This window comes from Myxocyprinus asiaticus, chromosome 1 (genome assembly GCF_019703515.2).
Source record: "Myxocyprinus asiaticus isolate MX2 ecotype Aquarium Trade chromosome 1, UBuf_Myxa_2, whole genome shotgun sequence".
NCBI classification, from domain to species: Eukaryota; Metazoa; Chordata; class Actinopteri; order Cypriniformes; family Catostomidae; genus Myxocyprinus; species Myxocyprinus asiaticus.
Genome location: NC_059344.1, coordinates 53,989,332 through 54,010,010, shown reverse-complemented (window position 1 = coordinate 54,010,010; position 20,679 = coordinate 53,989,332). Strand labels below are relative to the sequence as shown.

Sequence of the window (20,679 nt, the reverse complement as noted above, 5' to 3'; positions counted from 1 at the left end):
TTATCAAGGATATACGCCTGATTTTGTATAAATGCAGGCTGCAGGGACCGAAGTGTGGGCGAGCGTGTGCGTTTCTGTACAGTAAGTGTATGTGTGCGAGTATGTGTGTGGGTGGGTGCATGTTCTACATAAGTCAGAGAGGCACATTGGGGGAGAAGGAGAGAAAGGGAAAAAACAGCAGTGAGAGTCCTAGGGCCAAGCAAAAAGGCAGACCAATTCCAGTAATCCGGAGACAGTGCGTATATCCTTTCAGTGCAGGCTCTCGTAATGAGGCACATACGTAGCTGTTAAAGCCCTGAATTCATTAACGACCCTGTTACCGGTGGAGTGCGTTTAATCACCACTGCCCAACCGCTGGTTTTGCACCAGTCTGTGTTTAACACGCCAAATTCCCAAAACCGTCAGCACTGAACTGTCACCAGACGGGGCGAATTCTATGAACAGACTTCTGAAGAAACTAAGAAGCAACAAGTCAACAATCGGTGACAGGTGGATACACACTTGGGTAGAGTATTTATAATGCACTGTTTTTGCATTATAGGGCAAGTAAAAATTTTGCCAACCTACACTCAGTAACCCAATGAAACTGCTTAAAACGGTGTAATTTTTATTTTCGAGTCCCATATTATTATGCTGCGTCAACTAAATGTAAGCCATTTGTAGGCTAATTTCATCCAAAAGTTTAACACTGTGGAGCTATCAAAACATTATTGTGTTTGTTGGAGTGGCCCGTCCAAGCCAACACAGCAACACTGGCTTGACCAAATATTTCTACTCATCATTGTGGATTAAGATAAAGTGTGCTGAATATTTGCTCTGTGGGTGGATTATTGGTAAAATGAGTACTTCATTATAAATAGGCTCAGAAATCGACCTTCTGGTAACTGTGATCAAGGAAACCATTAGGCCACCTACTCAGTTTCCAATTGCTGTTTAGGTCACTTCATAACTTTTTACCACAGGTCTATCAACTGCAACTGAGCTAATAAAACACCCTCTTCTTGCGCTCTCCTGCCTTTTCATTTTTCCTAAATCTGCCTTCATAGATACAACGAAGCTATGTGGAAACAGGATGATATTATCACTTGGGGAAAGTGACTGAACAAGAGTGTTTTGACATTTGTCGTTCCCATGACAGCAGGGGGTTTGTTTTCATGTTGTTCTACCTCACAGGGCACCCAGCTACAGATTACTAGAGAGCTTGTGTGGCTGTACTTTAAGGACTAGAACTAATTTCAGAAACTCAAAGAAAATGGCTTGCAAAATAGGCAATTGCATTTACAGTACTCCACCTAGGGCTGTCGATTTAACATATCTTTTTATTATCATTATATATTGAATTACTGTTATTCGAGGGCCTTTCTCAGCAAATATTTATATATGCAATTAATTGTGATTAATTTTATGAATTAATCAACTCTCCACATAATTAATTTGAGAAAAAATGTTTTATCGTTTGACAGCCCTAACATCACAATAATACATTTTATAAAAGAAATGTGAGTGGTATTTAACTGTGCAAGGCTTGCAGTCACAATGCTAGGCTGTTCTGTGTGGTTGCTAGGGCACTGCTAGGCAGTATTTTACCTATTCATAGGAATTCAACTTCATAATGAAGTTGTAATAATATGGACTGAAATATTAAAGAAGCAAATACCACTGATTAACAACCTCTGAGCTCATGGTAGGTCTGTCTAAGTTATCATAAAAAAATTATTCACCTATGTAGATAATGAATGGCATTTGAACTTCTGGAACCCGACTGTTGTGCTCTATTGAGATCCCTAGATTTGGCTTGGGTCCCTCCTTGAATATAAATCTATGGATTTTTTTTCACCCATTTTATTGTTTATTTACCCAATCGCTTAGATAAGTAATAGCCCACCTTTCCTCAATAATCAGCATGACTTGAGGTGTCAACCCTAAGTATGAGCAATAACAATAATAATAGTGATGCGTTACTTTGCAAGCACCACTTATTATTCTAACTGCATTATCTGTCTTCTACAGAAAGGTGTGATATTTTTTTTTGCATTGCCTTTACAGGGTAAATGTGACAGATGACACATAACCCTCTCGGGCAAAAGGCGGCACTTGAACTTTCGTTGACATGCCAAATGCATTATCACACCAATCGTTGCCTTAGCACTATTGGTTGTTTAATGGAATCTGCCATCAAGACTGTAATTCAAAATGTACTCAACATACTTTGGAGGCAAATTTGAGGCAGATAACTCCAAAGGGGCAACTTTTAACCCCACAAAAAGTCAATCATAATGTGTTTAACAGCTTTGGGACTGTCTATTGGACAGACATGACCCCATAGTGGCTTTCCTCCTTTTCCATACAGTTACCTCCAAGTCGTCCGTCTCAGCGGCTGGGGGTACTGTACAAGACAACACAAAGAAGAGATGGCAATCACTCTGAATCCTCTCTGCCATGAAAAGACTTCAACAGTGGGCGGAGGGGGGAAAAGTCACTGTCTCCCATGGCAACCTCCCCGATTGTCCCTGGCCTTCTCAGGCAGCTATTCATCGGGCTGTCCCCCTAATGAAGGACGCCCATCAGCGTAGAGATGTGAAAGACACGGGGGTCCCACAACGGAGGAATCCAGACTCTCTCTCTTCATGTCTGTCTCTTGCCCTTTTCAGCTCCCCAGATCTTGCAGCTTCAATATGGTTTTCTCTGCTACCTTAACCCTAAACCCCCTCTGTCTTCCTCTTTTGTCCATCTATCTCCCTGTCTGTCTCTTTCTGGGTGATCTCCATTGGCGCAGCTGTGTGATAAGCATGTTTGGTTGATGGAAAAGAGGAGTGGAGGCAATTATGGGGTGGTGCTGGTCCAAACACCCCATACAGTGAGATACAGTATGGGAGGATGGGGCCATCTGTCTTAATTTGAAGAACGTAGAAGAGAAGGAGGGGTTGGTGCTGGTCATCTTGTCAAGAGGGCCCCAGGGAGCAACAGTGCATTCTGGGTTCTCACAAAGCCCTTGTCTGCATGGATGATGTGGGGTTCTGTGGAAGCAGCTTGAAAAAAACAAAAAGCCATGAGGCAAATCTGTGACCCCTGAAGAGAAGTTCATTTGCAGACAGACTTTCCCATTTTTTATGATAGTAGATTCTGGCATTTAAGTCAACATTCATGATAGGCTGTGTGCTTCAAACACTTCTGATAAAACATTCCAAAGGGAATATCCCTTCCCTCGACCACACACTCGGACACCCACTCACACACACAGAGGTGAAGCAGCACCCACACTGTTGCACGGACCCTTCCACACTCCTCGTAATCATAAAGATTTATGTACACGTTACAGTGTGCGAAAGAAGGCGAGGGAGGTTATAGTGTGCTTAAGCCTGAGGGTATTCAGTCAACAAAGGGTCTCGGAGATAACACACACACACACACACACACATAAACTTATCTTCACAAACAAAATATAAACCCAACAAAATGTTATACCTTGAGGGAATTTTGTGGTGAGGTGAAACAAAGAAAGAAAGAAAGAAAGAAAGAAAGAAAGGATATACAAAACTAAAAAATTAAGCAACAAGGCAAAAGAAAGAAACAAAGTGAATGAGTATAAGACAAAAAGATAGAAATGAAAGAGTGAGAGAGAACAAATGAGAAGGGTGGGGGTGATTTCCTTTGCAGCAGAATGTGGAGTAACGATACACCACTGAATTTAACCAACAGCGGGGCTGAGAGGGAGAGACTGCGGACACGAGAGAGAGATTCTGAGGGAGGGGGGAAATCAATAAGTGGGGCCGGAGAGCTGGAGGGAGCTCTAAATGGATTAGACTAAGGGAATGTGTTCGATAGGTTATGGCTTTTGCGTGAGCTAGTCACCATGGGCCATGCAGAATACTAATCAGTACTGCAGCCTCTGCTTTAGAGACCTCACTGCATGCTCAGCACAAACGCAATGCGACCTCATCCCTCTCACCAATGAAGCTCTATGAGATCACAGCAGCATCTGTACATTTGTCCGGTACATTTGTCTGCAGTTCCAGAGCAGATTCAAATGTTTTTCAGTTGCATTCTTGTGATGCTTACATCATAAATTTGTTCAGTGGAATGTGATCAGATGGCCTCTTGCTGTTTGGTTCCTTTGCGTAGAAGGAGATCAAGTTCCCCCACAGAAAAACAAATGGATGGCTGAGGTCAAATAAGGCCAGCATGTGTCTGTCTTTATCTCTTCTCTGGCATTCAACAGCTTACACAAGCTTTCCAGCACTCAGTCTGTTACATACTTTGAAATGCAGTAGTAGATAGATGCAAAGAAATGTGTGTTTTAGTCAATCAGGCTTTTTATCGGAGGAAACAGCAGAAAAGCAGCCACAACACCCACAGGCCACTAAGATTATCGTCTGGATTGAAGTCGTAGTGGCAAATCCTTTCGCAGCTCCTCCACTGCCCCCCTTTCTCCTTCTCTAACCCTCTTTATGTTTAATGTGGCGGTACACCAGTGTACTAAAACATCAAACAGAAGCTATTGCCTTTCATTTCCACAAATGAAACCAAGTCGTGCATTGTAGTTCTTTTTTTGAAAGCAAAGCACCAACAAATGCTTGCTTCTGATGCAAAACAGAGAGTGGGAGAGAAAAAGGAGCAGAAAAAGAGACCATTTGTACTGGTTTTTGGGAGTCAGTAGCTGCAGGCCATCAAGTGGATGTGCTGAACACTTTTTGTCTCTCTCAAAAGGACAAACTCATGACTGCCTCAACCACAAGGGCCCACTGGAAACAATTAGCAAATAAATAAATAAATGACTAAACAAAAACAAATGCTGTGGCCCGGTTGCGTTCCACACACTTGTAGTTCCATAGCGGTTTTCCTAGAAGCTTCAGTTAGGGCCCCAAACTGTCAACGGGTTTGTGTTTGTGTTGCATCCCTGCCAGCTGTCCCTTTAATTGTCATTAAAATGGTGCTTACAAGACTAGAGAACTTAAGTTTATACTGCATCAGAGCATGCTGTGAATCCGTTAATGGTGTGTAACAAAGACGTAGTGGTAAAACGCAAGAGTTTTCGAAAGTGACTTTCAAAAAATTACTTTCACAGTTGTTCTTAATATGTAATATTTTCGGATCATGGGACAATGCCACATTCCCATATGAAGTATGTCCGGAAATGTCTTCATACTACTCACCTGCATACCTAAAGGCCCCTGCACACTTCCTATGAAATCAAAGAATGAACGGAATTGAATGACGTAATTCAGAACAAAATCTGGCCAAAAATAAGATATTTTTGAGTTTGATTCGGTGGTTTGTAACAGCTCATCAGGGTGAACTTTCAGGAAAACTTCTTACTGGCTGATAAAAACCTTCTTACTGCACCTCTCGATGCCTCCCACAGAGGAGTGTTCGGTCTCTGAATGCTCGCAAACAGTTTGCCATTGCTCAGCTGTTTCAAACTTCTTTTTGGCTCTGAGTGAAGAATGAAGAAGTACTTCGCCATGAGTGTGCTGGAGCCTTAAAGAATGTACTTTATTGACAGCTGAGAAGTGCATTCTTCATCAAATGCAGTACATACTGGATGCAGCTTTAACTAGAAATCCAATGACCAATTTGAATTGAGAGGTGGGTCCAGTTGTACTTTCGGCAATCTAATTTGCCATAGTCATTTCCACAACCTCAAAATGCTTCTGATGCATTCCTGTTCATCAAACACTCCGTCAGAGATTTTTCTAGTGTGTAAGCACCCTTAGTCAGTAAGAACTATTGCAGGATTTTTTCTAGAAATATTCCACTCTTATTTTGCATATAAATGGACATCAGGGACAGAAAGAAATAGATAGGAGACAGACAGCAAGAAAACTGAAAGTGGGGAAACCACAAGCTGAACTTATTCACTGACAGGGGTGACGACCTCTAGGTCACGCTAGCTAGTCCTGACCCTGCCGTATACTCAGCCAGCTGGAAAACTAGGAGCAAACAGCTCTGCTACAGAGTACACACACACACATAGGCTCATAGAGGCCCAAAAGGGAGCTCTGTGTGTATTTGTGTGTTGGGGGTTTTGGCAAGTCGAGAGAGGGAGTTTGATGAATGACCAACTCTTCTCAAGGAGCTGGCAACCGCTTCACTGACCCAGACATCCAAAGGTCACAAGCAAGCTGGGGGTCCAGGTGCCCCTCAAAATGACCCCCTGGCCTGCCCCCACACGCCACAGGTCGCCACTTGTTTTCAAAGATCTGTTGTGCTCAATTAAACTTCACATGACAGCTTCCGCATCTTTAACTGAGGTCATGACATGGGGCCAAAAGCTAAGTCATGCAGTCGTAAAATAGACCTATTTAACATCCTAGAACAAATGAGAAATAATCCACACAACACCAGAGGAGCGGCCAATAAAACACTTTGGGGCAGGAAATCATGACACCTTTACACAGTTATTGTCAGAGATTGCAGAGAATCAGAGAAGGCTCAGGACCAAAACGCAGAGTAAAAACAAAGGGGAATTTATTTAACCAAAAAATAGCAAAAACAAACATAAACTACCCCGTAGGGGAAAAGTATAATCCAGGCTGGGGCAGACGTAAATGGGGAACCAGGAACGACCAGACCGAACAGGAACAGGGGAAAAACCAGACAGACATAAATACGAAACAAGACCGACTGGAACACGACCAACAAACAAGACGAACTGGCACTGGACAGCACACACGAGGAGACTAAAATAGGGAGAGAAATAAAACAGGTTAACAAGCAGGGCAGGTGTGACTAATGAACAAATAATAAGCAAACAAGGAGACAGAGTATGACGCAAGACAGAGAGACACGAGGCAAAACAGAAACAAAACAAAGCCACATGCTCTCACAAAAATGCAGACACTAGAATGGCACAAGCGTATATCACCAAGACAACAGGTAACATGCACTCATGCCATCCGACAGATAAGACGAGAGAATGCATGGCAATGCTAACAAAGCAATGCCATGCATTCTCACACTAGACAAAGCCTGAGCTTACATCGCGAGGCAAACACCACGTGATACACGCAACAGGCGATAAAACTGTGCAAGTGTTCAGCCACACACAAACCCGACACCTTAGACCAAAGTGACCAAACCTCAGCATAGCGTGAAGACAGCTCCCGACCCGGGAGTGCAGTGCAAAGCGAGAGAGACAGACACAGATTACTGATGCGAATGCATCCCGCCAAGATGACATAAGTGCAATGCACTCACGCCAATACAAGACAAGACATGGAACATGAGTGTCCGGATCCCGACACCAAAACCAAAACCGAACTAGACAGGGAAGTCAGGATCCAGACACCATGCTCTGGACATGAGACACGAGACCGACCATCTCGTGCAGGGAAATCATGGCAGGAAATCAAAACCGAAGCCATGCGCTCACACAAAGACAGACAGAACATGGGGCATGAGTGTCCGGATCCCGACACAGACCGAAACCGAACCAGACTGGGAAGTCAGGATCCAGACACCATGCTCCAGACATGAAAGAAGACAGATCGAAGAGTGCATGGCAGGGAAATCAAAACTGAAACCGTGCGCTCACACAAAGACAGACAACGAAACACAAGACAGACATGGGACGATGTCACAGTCCTGTCACACAAAAACCCAGACTGAAAGAGTGACAGGACCATGACAGTTATTGCTACGTTAAGCTCTTGCGATTGTGTAACACCTTCGGTTTGTTGAGGTACACTGACTGTGCCTCCAAAACATATTTATTTATTTATTTATTGTGCATTTAAGAGTTGATATTTCCTAGGGGAAAAAAACAGATTTAGCAACTAAAATTGACATTTTGATTGTTAATTACTTAATTACTAGATATTATAAACAAACCAACTGCCAATCAAATGTTAATATTTAATAACAGGCTTGAACCAGCACTTAATTAACACTAGAATTTTAGAGGTTTTGTGTCTGTTTGAAAAATAATGTCACAAGTTTAAAAAGAAAATCTAAACACTGAGCTGGAGCTTACAAACATATTCCAGAATTGGATGGAAAATTAATGGCATGGGTTAAAAACAGAAATGAAATATATTTGTTTGATATACAGTTGAAGTCAGACGTTTACATACACCTTAGCCAAATACATTTAAACTCAGCTTTTCACAATTCCTAACATTTAATCATAGAAAACATTCCCTGTCTTAGGTCAGTTAGGATCACTACTTTATTTTAAGAATGTGAAATTTCAGAATAATTGTAGAGTAGAATGATTTATTTCAGCTTTTATTTCTTTCATCACATTCCCAGTGGGTCAGAAGTTTACATACACTTTGTTAGTATTTGGAAGCATTGCCTTTAAATTGTTTAACTTGGGTCAAACATTTTGGGTAGCTTTCCACAAGCTTCTCACAATAATTTGCTGGAATTTTAGCCAATTCCTTTAGACAGAACTGGTGTAACTGAGTCAGGTTTGTAGGCCTCCTTGCTCGCACATGCTTTTTCAGTTCTGCCCACAAATTTTCTATCGGATTGAGGGCAGGGCTTAGTGACGGCCACTCCAATACCTTGACTTTGTTGTCCTTAAGCCATTTTGCCACAACTTCGGAGGAATGCTTGGGGTCATTGTCCATTTGGAAGACCCATTTGCGAATGAGCTTTAACTTCCTGGCTGATGTCTTGAGATGTTGCTTCAGTATCCCTCAGTCCTTCCTGCAGCAAAGCACCCCCAAAACATGATGCTGCCACCCCCATGCTTCACGGTTGGGATGGTGTTCTTCGGCTTGCAAGCCTCACCCTTTTTCCTCCAAACATAGCGATGGTCATTATGGCCAAACAGTTAAATTTTTGTTTCATCAGACTAGAGAACATTTCTCCAAAAAGTAAGATCTTTGTCCCCATGTGCACTTGCAAACTGCTGTCTGGCATTTTTATGGTGGTTTTGGAGCAGTGGCTTCTTCCTTGCTGAGCAGCCTATCAAGTTATGTCGATTTAGGACTCGTTTTACTGTGATCTATATACTTGTCTACCTGTTTCCTCCAGCATCTTCACAAGGTCATTTGCTGTTGTTTTTGCACCAAACTACGTTCATCTCTAGGAGACAGAATGCATCTCCTTTCTGAACGTTATGATGGCTGCGTGGTCCCATGGTGTTTATAATTGCGTACTATTGTTTGTACAGATGAACGTGGTACCTTTAGGAACGTAGGAAATTGCTCCCAAGGATGAGCCAGACTTGTGGAGATCCATAATTGTTTTTCTGAGGTCTTGGCTGATTTCTTTAAATTTTCCCATGATGTCAAGCAAAGAGGCACTGAGTTTGAATACATCCACAGGTACACCTCCAATTCAGTACACCTCCGATCAGAAGCTAATTAGCTAATTGTCTAAAGGCTTGACATAATTTTCTGGAATTTTCCAAGCTGCTTAAAGGCACAGTTAACTTAGTGTATGTAAACTTCGGACCCACTGGAATTGTGATATAGTCAATTAAAGGTGAAACAATCTGTCTGTAAACAATTGTTGGAAAAATTACTTGTGTCATGCACAAAGTAGATATCCTAAACAACTTGTCAAAACTAAGTGTATGTAAACTTCTGACTTCAACTGTAAACTGTCTGGTCTCCTTTCAAATCTATTTCTGCTTAGTCACTGTTCTAGCATATAAAGCCAACCAATGTTTTTTCACAGAGTATAAAACCCAGCAATCGCTAAAACAAAGGTGCGTTAAAGGAATATTCCGGGTTCAATACAAGTTAAGTTCAATCGGCAGCATTTGTGGCGTAATGTGGATTACCACAAAAATTTATTTTGTGGGAAATAAATTTGAGGCACTTACAATGACTAACAAAGTAAATGAGGCCAATTATTGAATGCAAATACTTACTGTTTCAAAAGCATAGACACAAGACATAAACAATATGTGTGAAAAATGGTTTTACTGTGATAAAATCACCTTCTAACCTTTTCTGTGTAAAGTTATAGCTGATTTTACAACTTCATTGCCATGACAATGTAATGTCAACAAACACAAAAGCCCTAAAATGACTGTAAAAATGATTATTTAAACAACTTTATAACTCAAATAATACGTGAGTTTTAATGGAAGAATCAATGTAAGTGCTTTTATAAAATTATAAGCTTTAAATTTTTGCCTTTAAACCCTCCAAAAAATTGGCCCCATTGACTTCCGTTGTAAGTGCCTCATTGTAACCTTGATTTTTAACAACATCACCAATGATACATTGCAAATTATGAGCATAATTCCATTGTCTAAAATGTGGCCTGGCAAGTGAGATTTATGAGTTCTGAAGTGAAATGAGCATCAGTTTACATGTACAGACTTGACTAGCTGGGCCAATGTTGCAATAGTCCGAGAAACTTTATCTGAAGAGTTTCAAAGCAACTTGTAAAAAATACATTTGGCCAAATGAGCCTTTTATTTACAAAACGATATTAGTATAAAATACTGTAATATATCACAAAAGTGGAAGTAAGCCAACTGAAAAAAAAAAAACGCAATCAGATTCAAAGTGCCTTTTTTTAATATTCACTGAAAATTCAGTGTTGCTTTAAAAGAGGTGCTGAATTATATCTAACTATTTTTACAACTGTGATCTTGATAATGTTATAACCATTTTACGAGAGAATGGAGCTGAACAGCTCACACACAGGCACAGCACAATGGCATGGCCAGGCTTTGTGAAGTACAGAGGCAGGGCATGGCACGATGCCCACCCGCAAGCCTGCTGCCCCTCATTCCTGTCCTCTCCACCACTTTTTCAATGGGCATTCAGCAGGGTATTTACCAAGGTACTATTGCAAATGCTGGCTGGTCTGTTAAGCCTTCACCCATAAACCCGTGGCAAACTGTATGATGCCTCTACGGATGCCAGCTATTGGGGTTAGCGCTAAAACACCTAAAACAGTTAAACCAGATCAGATCCCAAGATGAATTGCTAAATGAGCTAGTTAAAAAGTTAAAAGTAAAACCTTGACATTACAAATGGAACAAAAGCAGTAGTGGTTGGTTGTCACCTTAAAAAGAGCTTTCCTTCACTGGCAAATGACTGTCAAAAATCATCCGAGCACTGAACACGATTTACTCTTTCAATTCACAACCACAGACCACAATCATACTTTCCTTCATGAAGTGGGTAAAGATTTCCTTTTGCTTTAAATTCTGTTTTCTTTTGATGGAAGTGAATAATGTCAAACGCTTTCAGAAAACTTTCCTCAGTGCCCACTGCATTGCGGATGCCAACTAACGAATCAAAGGCATGCTGCAAGCAGACAAATAGGGTTTGATACCAACCGCCATCCTCATTCCCTGGCACTCTCCCTACCACTCTCCTAGCACAACGATAACAAAATGGCCACCCTGGGTACACTGGCACAATGTGAGGCCATTGTCTAGCGATGGGCATTGGATACTAGAGGCAAAACACGCCACACTAGCCACGGTAAGCCTCTGATGGAGAACCCAATATTCATTTGCTGAAACTAAATATATGGCCTCTTACACTTTTAAAAGGTGACAATGTAAATTATATCAAGTGTTTTTCCTTATATCAACATTCATAACATTAGTCGATTTCCAAGATCATTCTAGCAACAAAAGGATAAAAATCTTCGCAATATTCAAAATCACTGTAAACATTTATAAAACAAATTACTAGTGTTAAAAGGTTACACACTAACGTTATTTCCTGAACAGGACAAAAGTGGCTACTCTTTATTAGTCTATTCAGAGCAGCATACAAGATATTTAGGCTGTAGTGTGAGTGCCAACAGGGCGAATGTACGCCATCTTACAAAGATACAAAAGACATTCTGATGCCAACCATGGTGCCAGTGGCAACCATTATTGTCCCTCCGCTCTGCCTTCTGCTTACCCTGGCACTTCAGCTTCACAAAATGGAGGTGCCATGCCTGATGATAACCCAACACATTGAGAAAACATGAGCCGAAAACATGAACACATTTACAATGTTAAAATACACTTTGTTATGTTGTGATTTTCATCATAATTTGAATTGGTGCTCTGTGGAAAATGTGGAGGATGTCTAATATTTTTCAAACAGAAAACCTTAAGAGTGGGAATAAATATAAGGAATAGTTTACTTTGTAGTTTTCCTCATTTGTAAGTTGCTTTGAATAAAAGCCTTTTAAATGAATAATGTAGAAGTACAGAAGAGTTCCTTAGACCTATTTTTGCTTTTCTTTTCTTTTGCTTTTAGCAAAAAACAAGCACAAAACAAAAGAGTAGAAGAACTATGAAAATGATCAGAACAAATTTACAAAAAACATTAATATCAAACAAGGGTAATAATAATAAATATATATATATATTAATAAAAATAAAACAAATCAGTATGTTGCTATTGGCCAGTTGTGCCATTTGTGGCAACACTTGAAATGTTTATTTCACACTAGACAAATATACTCTTTAGTTCTGAAGAAAATTTTGTACCGTGTTAAATTCTTTTTGTCTTAAACCGCTTCGTGGGAATAATGCCAAGTATCTGTGTCTAGTTCATTCTAACAAATGTACAGAGCTTCCAAAGAGACTTTATTCACTCATTCTCCTTTCATATGCACTTCTTTTATATGCAAACTAATCTGTTAGAGACGCTAAAGAGTTCTTTAAGTGCAAATGTAAAACATTTTAAATTACAAAAGTAAAACCATAAATAAAAACCACATACTCTATAATATTATAAATTTAAATATACCAAAATAGATTTGATCGGAACTTTCACCATGTTTGTTATATGAATATGTATGAGAAAAATAATAATCGCTTGGTAAAGTGCATAGATTGCAGATAGTAATTACATTTATTTTATTTTGTTTCTACAAAATAAAAGTTTGTCTTCGTCTTTTTAACCTGCTATAAGTATCACAAGAAATGAATCATGTCAAGAAGTGTTATCTCCAAACCTACATCCCCCCCCCCCCACCCCATGTTCCCATCTTTCTTGTGCTTACCTTGGTCCTGAACATAGTACGCCAGAAACAAGTCCAGCTCTTTCACCGAGACAGTGATGTGGTGGGGCTGGACGCAAAGTGCCGGGTTGGTGCAGTGCGGGAACTTGACCAGTCGCTCGCCATCTGTGCTCTCCAGTGGAATACCTTTGAACAGGATGACCATCACCAGGTCCAGCCGCCACACTTTATCAGCCTGCCTCAGACAGTCGATTCGGCGGATCTTGCCCTTCTGGTCAGGGTTGGAGAGAACACAGCATGGATGCTTCTTGCCTGTTACGCTGAGCACAAAGTCTTCCCGGTACTCCTGCCGGATGTCCTTGCGCAGCTTGGCCAGGAGACGGGACGCCCACTTCTGCTTGATTTCAGGCTTTTCACTGAGCAGCTCGTCTTTTACGGCCCGTTCCTCATCCTTGGACATCCGCTTCTCGTGCTTCTTGAAGTACTTGCGTTTCCTCGCCTGCAGGTTGAACCAGGTGTAGGCTATGGCACGGACATGAGGGAGCAGAGCCTCAATGAAGGGATGAAACTCATCCTGTGAAGAGAGAGAGAGAGAGAGAGAGAGAGAGAGAGAATGAGAGAGAGAGAGGGGAAAAAGAAAAAAAGTGAGCAGGGGCAGAAGTGACCTTTTGGCAAGGGTTCCCGTCTGAATTAGCCAACAGCCCGTGCGGCCAAAAACAAAACAGAAAAAAATCTTTAGAAAACACTGCGAACAAGGACTATTTATAAGATGCAAAAAGCAGATAGAAGTGATACAAGTGACCAGTTAATGGTCCACAAAAACAATTTTCAACTTTAACAGTTACAAAGTATGCCATCTTAATTCTACCAATATCCTGTCTCTGATTTCCTCCTTTAAAGAACTTTTAAGAACTAAAGTTATACAAAATGAGATTTTAAAAGATCAAGATAAAAGGTACATCTACCATTTCCACTCCGACTGCAGTAAGTGCTGGCCTGCCTGCAGGTGTTGGAGGCACACAGAAAAAGGATGCCACTGTACCGCGTCTGCCCGCACCATGCCAGCTTCGAGCAGACAGTTACAGAATCAACACTCTCTCACTGCCCTTCTCTCTCTCTCTCTCTCTCTCTACCTCTTCTCTTGTTTGCTCTCCGTCTCTTCAGCCATGCTCAAAGCACCAGTTCATGTGTTGGCACAGGAGAGCAAGCACCCCCCATACTTTCAGATCCCTTATCAAAGCGTCCTGCATTCCTGAAACAGCCCCTATACCACTGAGCCCTGCAGAACCTTTCGGAATCCTGGAAAACCCAATAGAGAGTATCCAAATGCCTTAGACAAGGACAGCTGAGAGTGCTATCCTTAAGCACAATTGCAAAGACATCAAGACAAATGGGTACATGTCTTTTGTCTAAAATGAGAGAACAAACCTTCTCAAGGCCAGAAGTACGGTGCAAGGCTTTTAACTAAAAAGGGAACAGTGAAGAAAAGCGAAAAGTAGGCAGGGAAAAAAATCAATTTTACACCCTCAACAAGAGGCTATTTCTCTTTACTACGAGGAGGTGTTTGCGGTCCTTGGAAATCACTTAATTTGTAAGCAATAATGTACCGCAATTAGTCTGAGCCCCTCCAAAATCAAACCAAGATGGACAATGAAAACAAATTCTTGGCACAAAAGGCACATTCTTTGGGCCCCAGAGCCATTTGGTAAGAGTGGCATTAAAATGCCAAACCAAAACTATAGCAGTCTGACTCCTCAAACAAGCTTCTCGGTTAATTCACACATGTGAAGATAAGCCTTTTTTCTCTTCATATGCCCCAACATGTTATGTAGCATTACACTACAAACCGAGTAAACGCAATTGCTAATTTTACAGACCATTGAGTAACATTTGGTCAATGTTTGTCCACACATATAATCTCCACGGCATGAGAAAATTATTCAACATTGTCAAGCAATATCAATCATGTTTTAAAACATGAAATAGAATAGCAGGGCCAATTTTTAACAGTAATCAGTGAAAGGCAACCCCTAACACTTTCTGAAGCTACCCTTTATAATTTTCCATTGCAACAAATAAAACGGCATTCATAATATCTTTTCAAAAATCTGTACATTCTTAACAATGGGAAAGATGTTTTAAAAAAAAGAGGTGCGAAGACATCATAAAGTGTGAAAAATCTCAACAAGTGAAGGTGAAAAAGACTACCCTTCACACGCTCTGCAAACCCCTTTCATTTTCCCACCACTGCACTGAAATATGAACAAGGACTGAAGTGAATGGATCGGAGAGGAGTTAAACCACATATTGTTTTGTGTGCAGGCGGGCGGCAGCTCTTTGGGAAACCACAACCAGCACACCACTACCTGAATCTCAGTGACAGTCCCACACACATAGCCCACACTCAACCACCATATAAATACCATGCAACTCTGCAACAAAACTGCACAATTTAGGAATGTATGTGCAATCCTTCACACCATAGTATGCAATGGTGTGTGTTGCAGAAGAAAAATGTAACTCGGCGAATAGTGCGAGTTTTCGCAGAATGTGGTGTAGTCCAGGAATATAATCAAATAACTCTCAAATCCATTTAAAGTGTTCCTTTTTTAACAAAACATCAGATTACTGATACTTTGCAGTCAGTTTTTCACATTATAGCTTGCGAACAGCAATATCCTGAAATATCCTTAATTCTCTCTTTCACGTTACACCTTAATGCAACCTTTAAATGTCCATAACCACACAATAACTCTCCCCAAAAATGATGCACACATACTGAAAAAAGCACTGGACAATATATAGATATGCTATAAATTTATTGACCAAAATTTATTGACATTTTTTTTTTTTTTTTGACCACATTAAATTATTTGAAAAATAATTTCAAAACCATTACTATTCCTGTCATAATAAATAATAATAATAATAATTAATAAATAAATAAAAGTTTTGTTAGATAACCCAACAATATAATATTAAAATCAATTATCTCCTTAAACAAGTAGCCGAATTTGAAATAAAAAATATCCCACTGATAAGTTGCCATAATATTAGTAGTTAAGCAAATGTATTTCTTATTATCATCATGTTTAGGAATGTCATTAAACCCATTATTGCATTGAGTTTTATTTTTAAAAGTTTAAATGTCCAGCACAATATTGGCACGAGGTTGTGGGCCCCACAGACTCGCGATCTCTCCTGTATTCACCATATCTCAGTCAATCACTCTCTCATGCCAAGTAAAATATAAACAGTAAAATTGTGTCAGCCAAACCCGGCGGACTCTGTCCAACCGCTGAATCAACCTTATCATTGTTTTCATCTTAATTTACTGTGTGAGAGAGGAGCTCCCGGCTCAAACTGAGGCAGGTTTCCTCAAAACTGAGGGAAACGAAAGGTTCAAACGCACTGTCTTTACATTTACGTTTGAAATAGCGTTTAGATGAACAATGACACATCTCCCCGGAATTAAGGTCTATCCTGGTCGTTCGGCTCATAAATCTTTGCTTTGTTTAATCAAGCCCTTGATTGAGATCTTAATTTGAACGCAAAATAAATTGGCTAACTGCGAATGCCATAGAAATAGTAGCAACAAGCTATTGAGTAAACTTTGGTCTACTGAACCAAAGTTGTTCAGCAATTATTCAGATGAATGTCTTTCACTACACACATGTGATCTGCCGGGAGAGACGCTCAGTGAGCTCAGTACATTCTCTCACATGAAGCCTACTAATAATCAACCCTGAAGTTAACAGAGTCCGCCATTCTGTTTTTAATGCAAACTTTTAAGAAAGCGCTTTAAAATTAACATCGAGCTTTAAGGTTGCATTTAATTCGCAACAGACCGATCTTCTCGCTCGATATTAAAACACGATATTAAACTTTGTTAAAAAAATAAAATAAATAAAATGCAGTGCACTGCATACATAGCCTATAGGCTACAGCAATTTTACAAGTAATCAAAACACAGTGAATAATGCGCAAATAAATAGTCTAAGCAATTGCCTATTCAGAGATACACAAATATAGAATAGTATAAAATAGGCTACCTGTGTTAGACAAATCGGCGAATACATCATGACCTTGTTCGCCGGAGTAAATAGATCGCGCGGTTATCGAAGTCCTGAAGGATCTCACAGATGATTTATATTATCGGTTCATTCTTCAGAGCTCGTGCCCCACCGTGCACGTCTGAGTAAGACCTGATATCCTCATTCAAAAAAGCCACGGTGTTATCCGGCAGTGGAGAAGAACTGGAGATTCCACACTCAGCATTTAACCGATCCCAGCGGCTAGTTAAGAGCACTAACGCTTATAAACGGAGTGAATCTAGACGCATCCACAGCGAGTGCGATGCGCTGAACGCGCAGCTGAAAGGGAAACGCTGCCGGAATCTGAGAGTTAAGTTTTAAAGAGGAACCTTGAAAAAATATCACACGTGCAATATGAAAACTTGAAGGCGGCTCATTTCTGATCCTATGTTTGCTTTTCAAACTTGATATAATATGAGCCGGTAACACCCTCTAGTCTGCTGGAGCCTAACACATCAGTCTGAAGAATTTTTACCCCCCCTTTAATTACACAGTCACACTCCTCCTCTTCCAGCAAGCGCATATGCCATATCTCCAGCCCACCTCGACAGCACCTCAAACCATGACATTGACAAAGATTTAAGCAATTTCCCTCTTTTTATCCAAGCGTCGTTATTTTACGGCAGGCACGTAAAACTATGTCAATTTGATGAAGCACAGCCTGCGAGACGCTTCAGTTCTGCACCTTTATAAATAAACGACATAAGGATTGGTTTGCTGGGTCCTTCAATGACAATTTAAACAGATTTAGAACGTTCAAATATGTTTGCAATAAAGAAAAAAAATGCACAATGATTATTCACATTTTTCATTTGCATATTTCAGTAGTTATAAATCTTATTTTATTTCCAATTGACTTTGAAATGTTAGGCTATAGGCTGCATCGTCTTCACAAAGACGCAGTTCATATGTAGCCTACAATATTCTGCATTTATTATCAGATCATTTCACTACAGGCAAAAATGATCTGCCTGATATGAAGAAAACTATTTCTGACTTTCACCCCAAGTCATAATAGGTATTCATCTGATATGCCTAGTTTGTCTAGGTTGTCTTAAGTTTACTTACACTATCAGCTAATAGAAACAAATACGTTCAGGCTTTGACAATTGCATTACTCATAAAGCCATAAAAAACATAAAGCCTTTGGTATTACATCACACACTTGGAAACGTAGCTCTGAAACACAAAAGCACGGTTTATTAATGATGCAAATGCAAGTGTGCTCCTGCAATAGAACTCAAAAAATGAACAAGCTGAAGGAACTGCAGAAATCAACAGAAGTGCACGGTTGCGTCACGTATCCCAGTAAGAGATGAGCACAGGGATGGTTTGTTTGCTGGACAGATAATGATTCCCATCACGTTACATTAGCATCTTGTATCAAAGTCAAAGCCCACCCCCTCCGTCCAACTCTGAAGTCCGCAAAAGTTTAATTACGACTTTATGAAGGGACGCTCTATCAGTGTTGCTACAATGTTACAAGAATGTTACTTCTAGCGCTGCACAACAAAGTCCAACAACGTTCTTAGTAAAACAATGATTCGATTTGTGGACGCGAACATTCGGCGACTCTTAAACGCCTTTACTGGGGTTAACGTCTTTGTACAATTTGTGCATAATGCATTATTTCTCAGATTTAAATAATAATTTATGTCATAAATGTTAGTCGATGCAATTGTTATTACGTATATAAGAAATGGTGACATGAGTAAATATCAACACGACTTGTCCAGGTATTCACGCTACTGCCCCGTGCCAGAAGTGCACTGCTATTCAATAGGGGGGAAGAGTTTTAAGCTACACATGATGCATGCCAAGAGCGGATACACACTTCTGACACAATGATATGACCCATATAGGACGGCTGCCAATACATGACATAAACAATCTAACATCTAGGCTACTATCGTTTTCCTCGAGTGCCAAGTTTGAAAGTGTCTCGATTAGTTAAAAACATGGAACTGGCTACTGCGCTAAAGACAGTGCTGAAGTTACATGCGCGCAACACAGTAACTCGAGAAAGAGATTCACAAATGTTAGTAAGACAGTACCGTACCATCGCACTGTACTGCATGAAACTGAAGGGGGTTCCTGGACGCCGGTTGAAACTGAAGCCGGTACGTTCACATGTCTCAAGTTCAAAAAAATGTGTGCTTTTTTATTTCTCTCTCTCTCTCTCTCTCTCTCTCTCTCTCTTCTTTTCACGTTGTAGTGCTTACAAAAATGAACACCGGAAGAGAATTCTTGGCAGACAGGCGGCAAAATCAAGTCAGCGAACACCTCAGATATTTTTTTATCTTCCTTCCTCTGCGAGTCAGTCTTTTTGGATAGCTTTTTGGTGGTGGAGTTGAACGCGGTCCAGAATAGGCTGAGTTTTTGGAAGTGGGTAGGTCTGCGCCTTTACTCAGTCTGTCGTCGCTGTTGCTGCTCGCAGCAGCCAAACGTAGCTGCGCATTTGGAATTACATCCTCGTTTCTGATTGGCTGGCGCACCGGCGGAGCTACGCTCTGCGTTCCATGTCCAAGGCCCCTCACTTCCGCCCGGCAGGCAGTGTCACTATTTGCATATTAACACTGACCAAGTCCCATCAAAGCGAGACCGACCGAAATTGAGACTAGTGGCTGAATATAGGTCAAATTCCTTTGTGCATTTTGGCCTTGGGGATTACAAATGGTTCCGGGTGGATAATTTCCTTGAAGTGTGGTAGCAATAAAATTGCAAATAAATAATTATAAATAAAAAAATAAAAACACATTAAAATAAAGGATGATGATAATAACGGTGCTCCTTCCTTTTCGTACTGTTGTTTGTTTGTTGTTATATATATATATATATATATATGTGTGTGTGTGTGGGGGGGGGGGGGACTTTCCATAGACATAATGGTTTTTATACTGTACAAACTATAGATTCTATCCCCTAACCCTAACCCTACCCCTAAACCTAACCCTCACAGAAAACTTTCTGCATTTTTACATTTAAAAAAAACATCGTTTAGTATGATTCATAAGCTGTTTTCCTCATGGGGACAGACAAAATATCCCCACAACATCAACAATTTCGGGTTTTACTATCCTTATGGGGATATTTGGTCCCCACAAATTGATAAATACCAGCATACTGTATACGCGTGTGTGTGTGTGTCTGTGTGTGTGTGTGTGTGTGTGTGTGTAGGCTACTATATAACTATTATTATTAGGATATATGTTATAATAATATTATATATTATGATAGGCTATTTTATATTTTATTATTATCATTCATATATATATTTATATATATATATATATATATATATATATATATATATATATATATATATATATATATATATATATTATTATTATTATTATTATTATTATTATTATTGTTGTTATTTTCAAAAAAGATTTGTCAGATATTAAAGAGAAACAGACCACTGTTAGAGAGCACAATGATGGCAGTGGTCCAAACCAGCACACCACCGTTTTAAAGCCACACAGATACATGAGTCTAACAACATAAAAATCAAACGCGCATTAATATGAACATATTTACAAATGAGTGTTTTGACCGATTGCTGAATTAGCAACTGCGGTCACCTAACCAGATACTATCATAAACAAACAACGAGATACATGAGAGTAATAAAACTGTATGTATAGGGATTATAATGTCACCTACAAATAAATAAAACAAATAAAATAATTAAAAT

General features: G+C 40.1%; 1 protein-coding gene across 7 annotated transcripts in view; it reads right to left on the bottom strand.

Moving 5' to 3' along the window:
* LOC127441137 (nuclear factor 1 B-type-like) overlaps window positions 1-19,370 on the bottom strand; it is a 126,772-nt gene extending 107,402 nt beyond the window's left edge. For 4 of the 7 annotated variants that reach the window (XM_051698354.1, XM_051698373.1, XM_051698358.1 and 1 more), the window contains exons 1-2: window positions 16,941-17,412; window positions 12,931-13,462 (exon numbers count right to left, since the gene is read on the bottom strand). In XM_051698354.1, coding sequence (XP_051554314.1) covers window positions 12,931-13,462; window positions 16,941-16,970 — 562 coding nt within the window. In that variant the 5' untranslated portion in view covers window positions 16,971-17,412. Of the gene's footprint in view, window positions 1-12,930; window positions 13,463-13,853; window positions 14,005-16,940; window positions 17,413-19,041 lie in introns of those variants that run through there. The other 3 variants (XM_051698362.1, XM_051698367.1, XM_051698370.1) reach the window with 2 other exon arrangements.
* Between the last annotated feature and the right edge of the window lie 1,309 nt (window positions 19,371-20,679).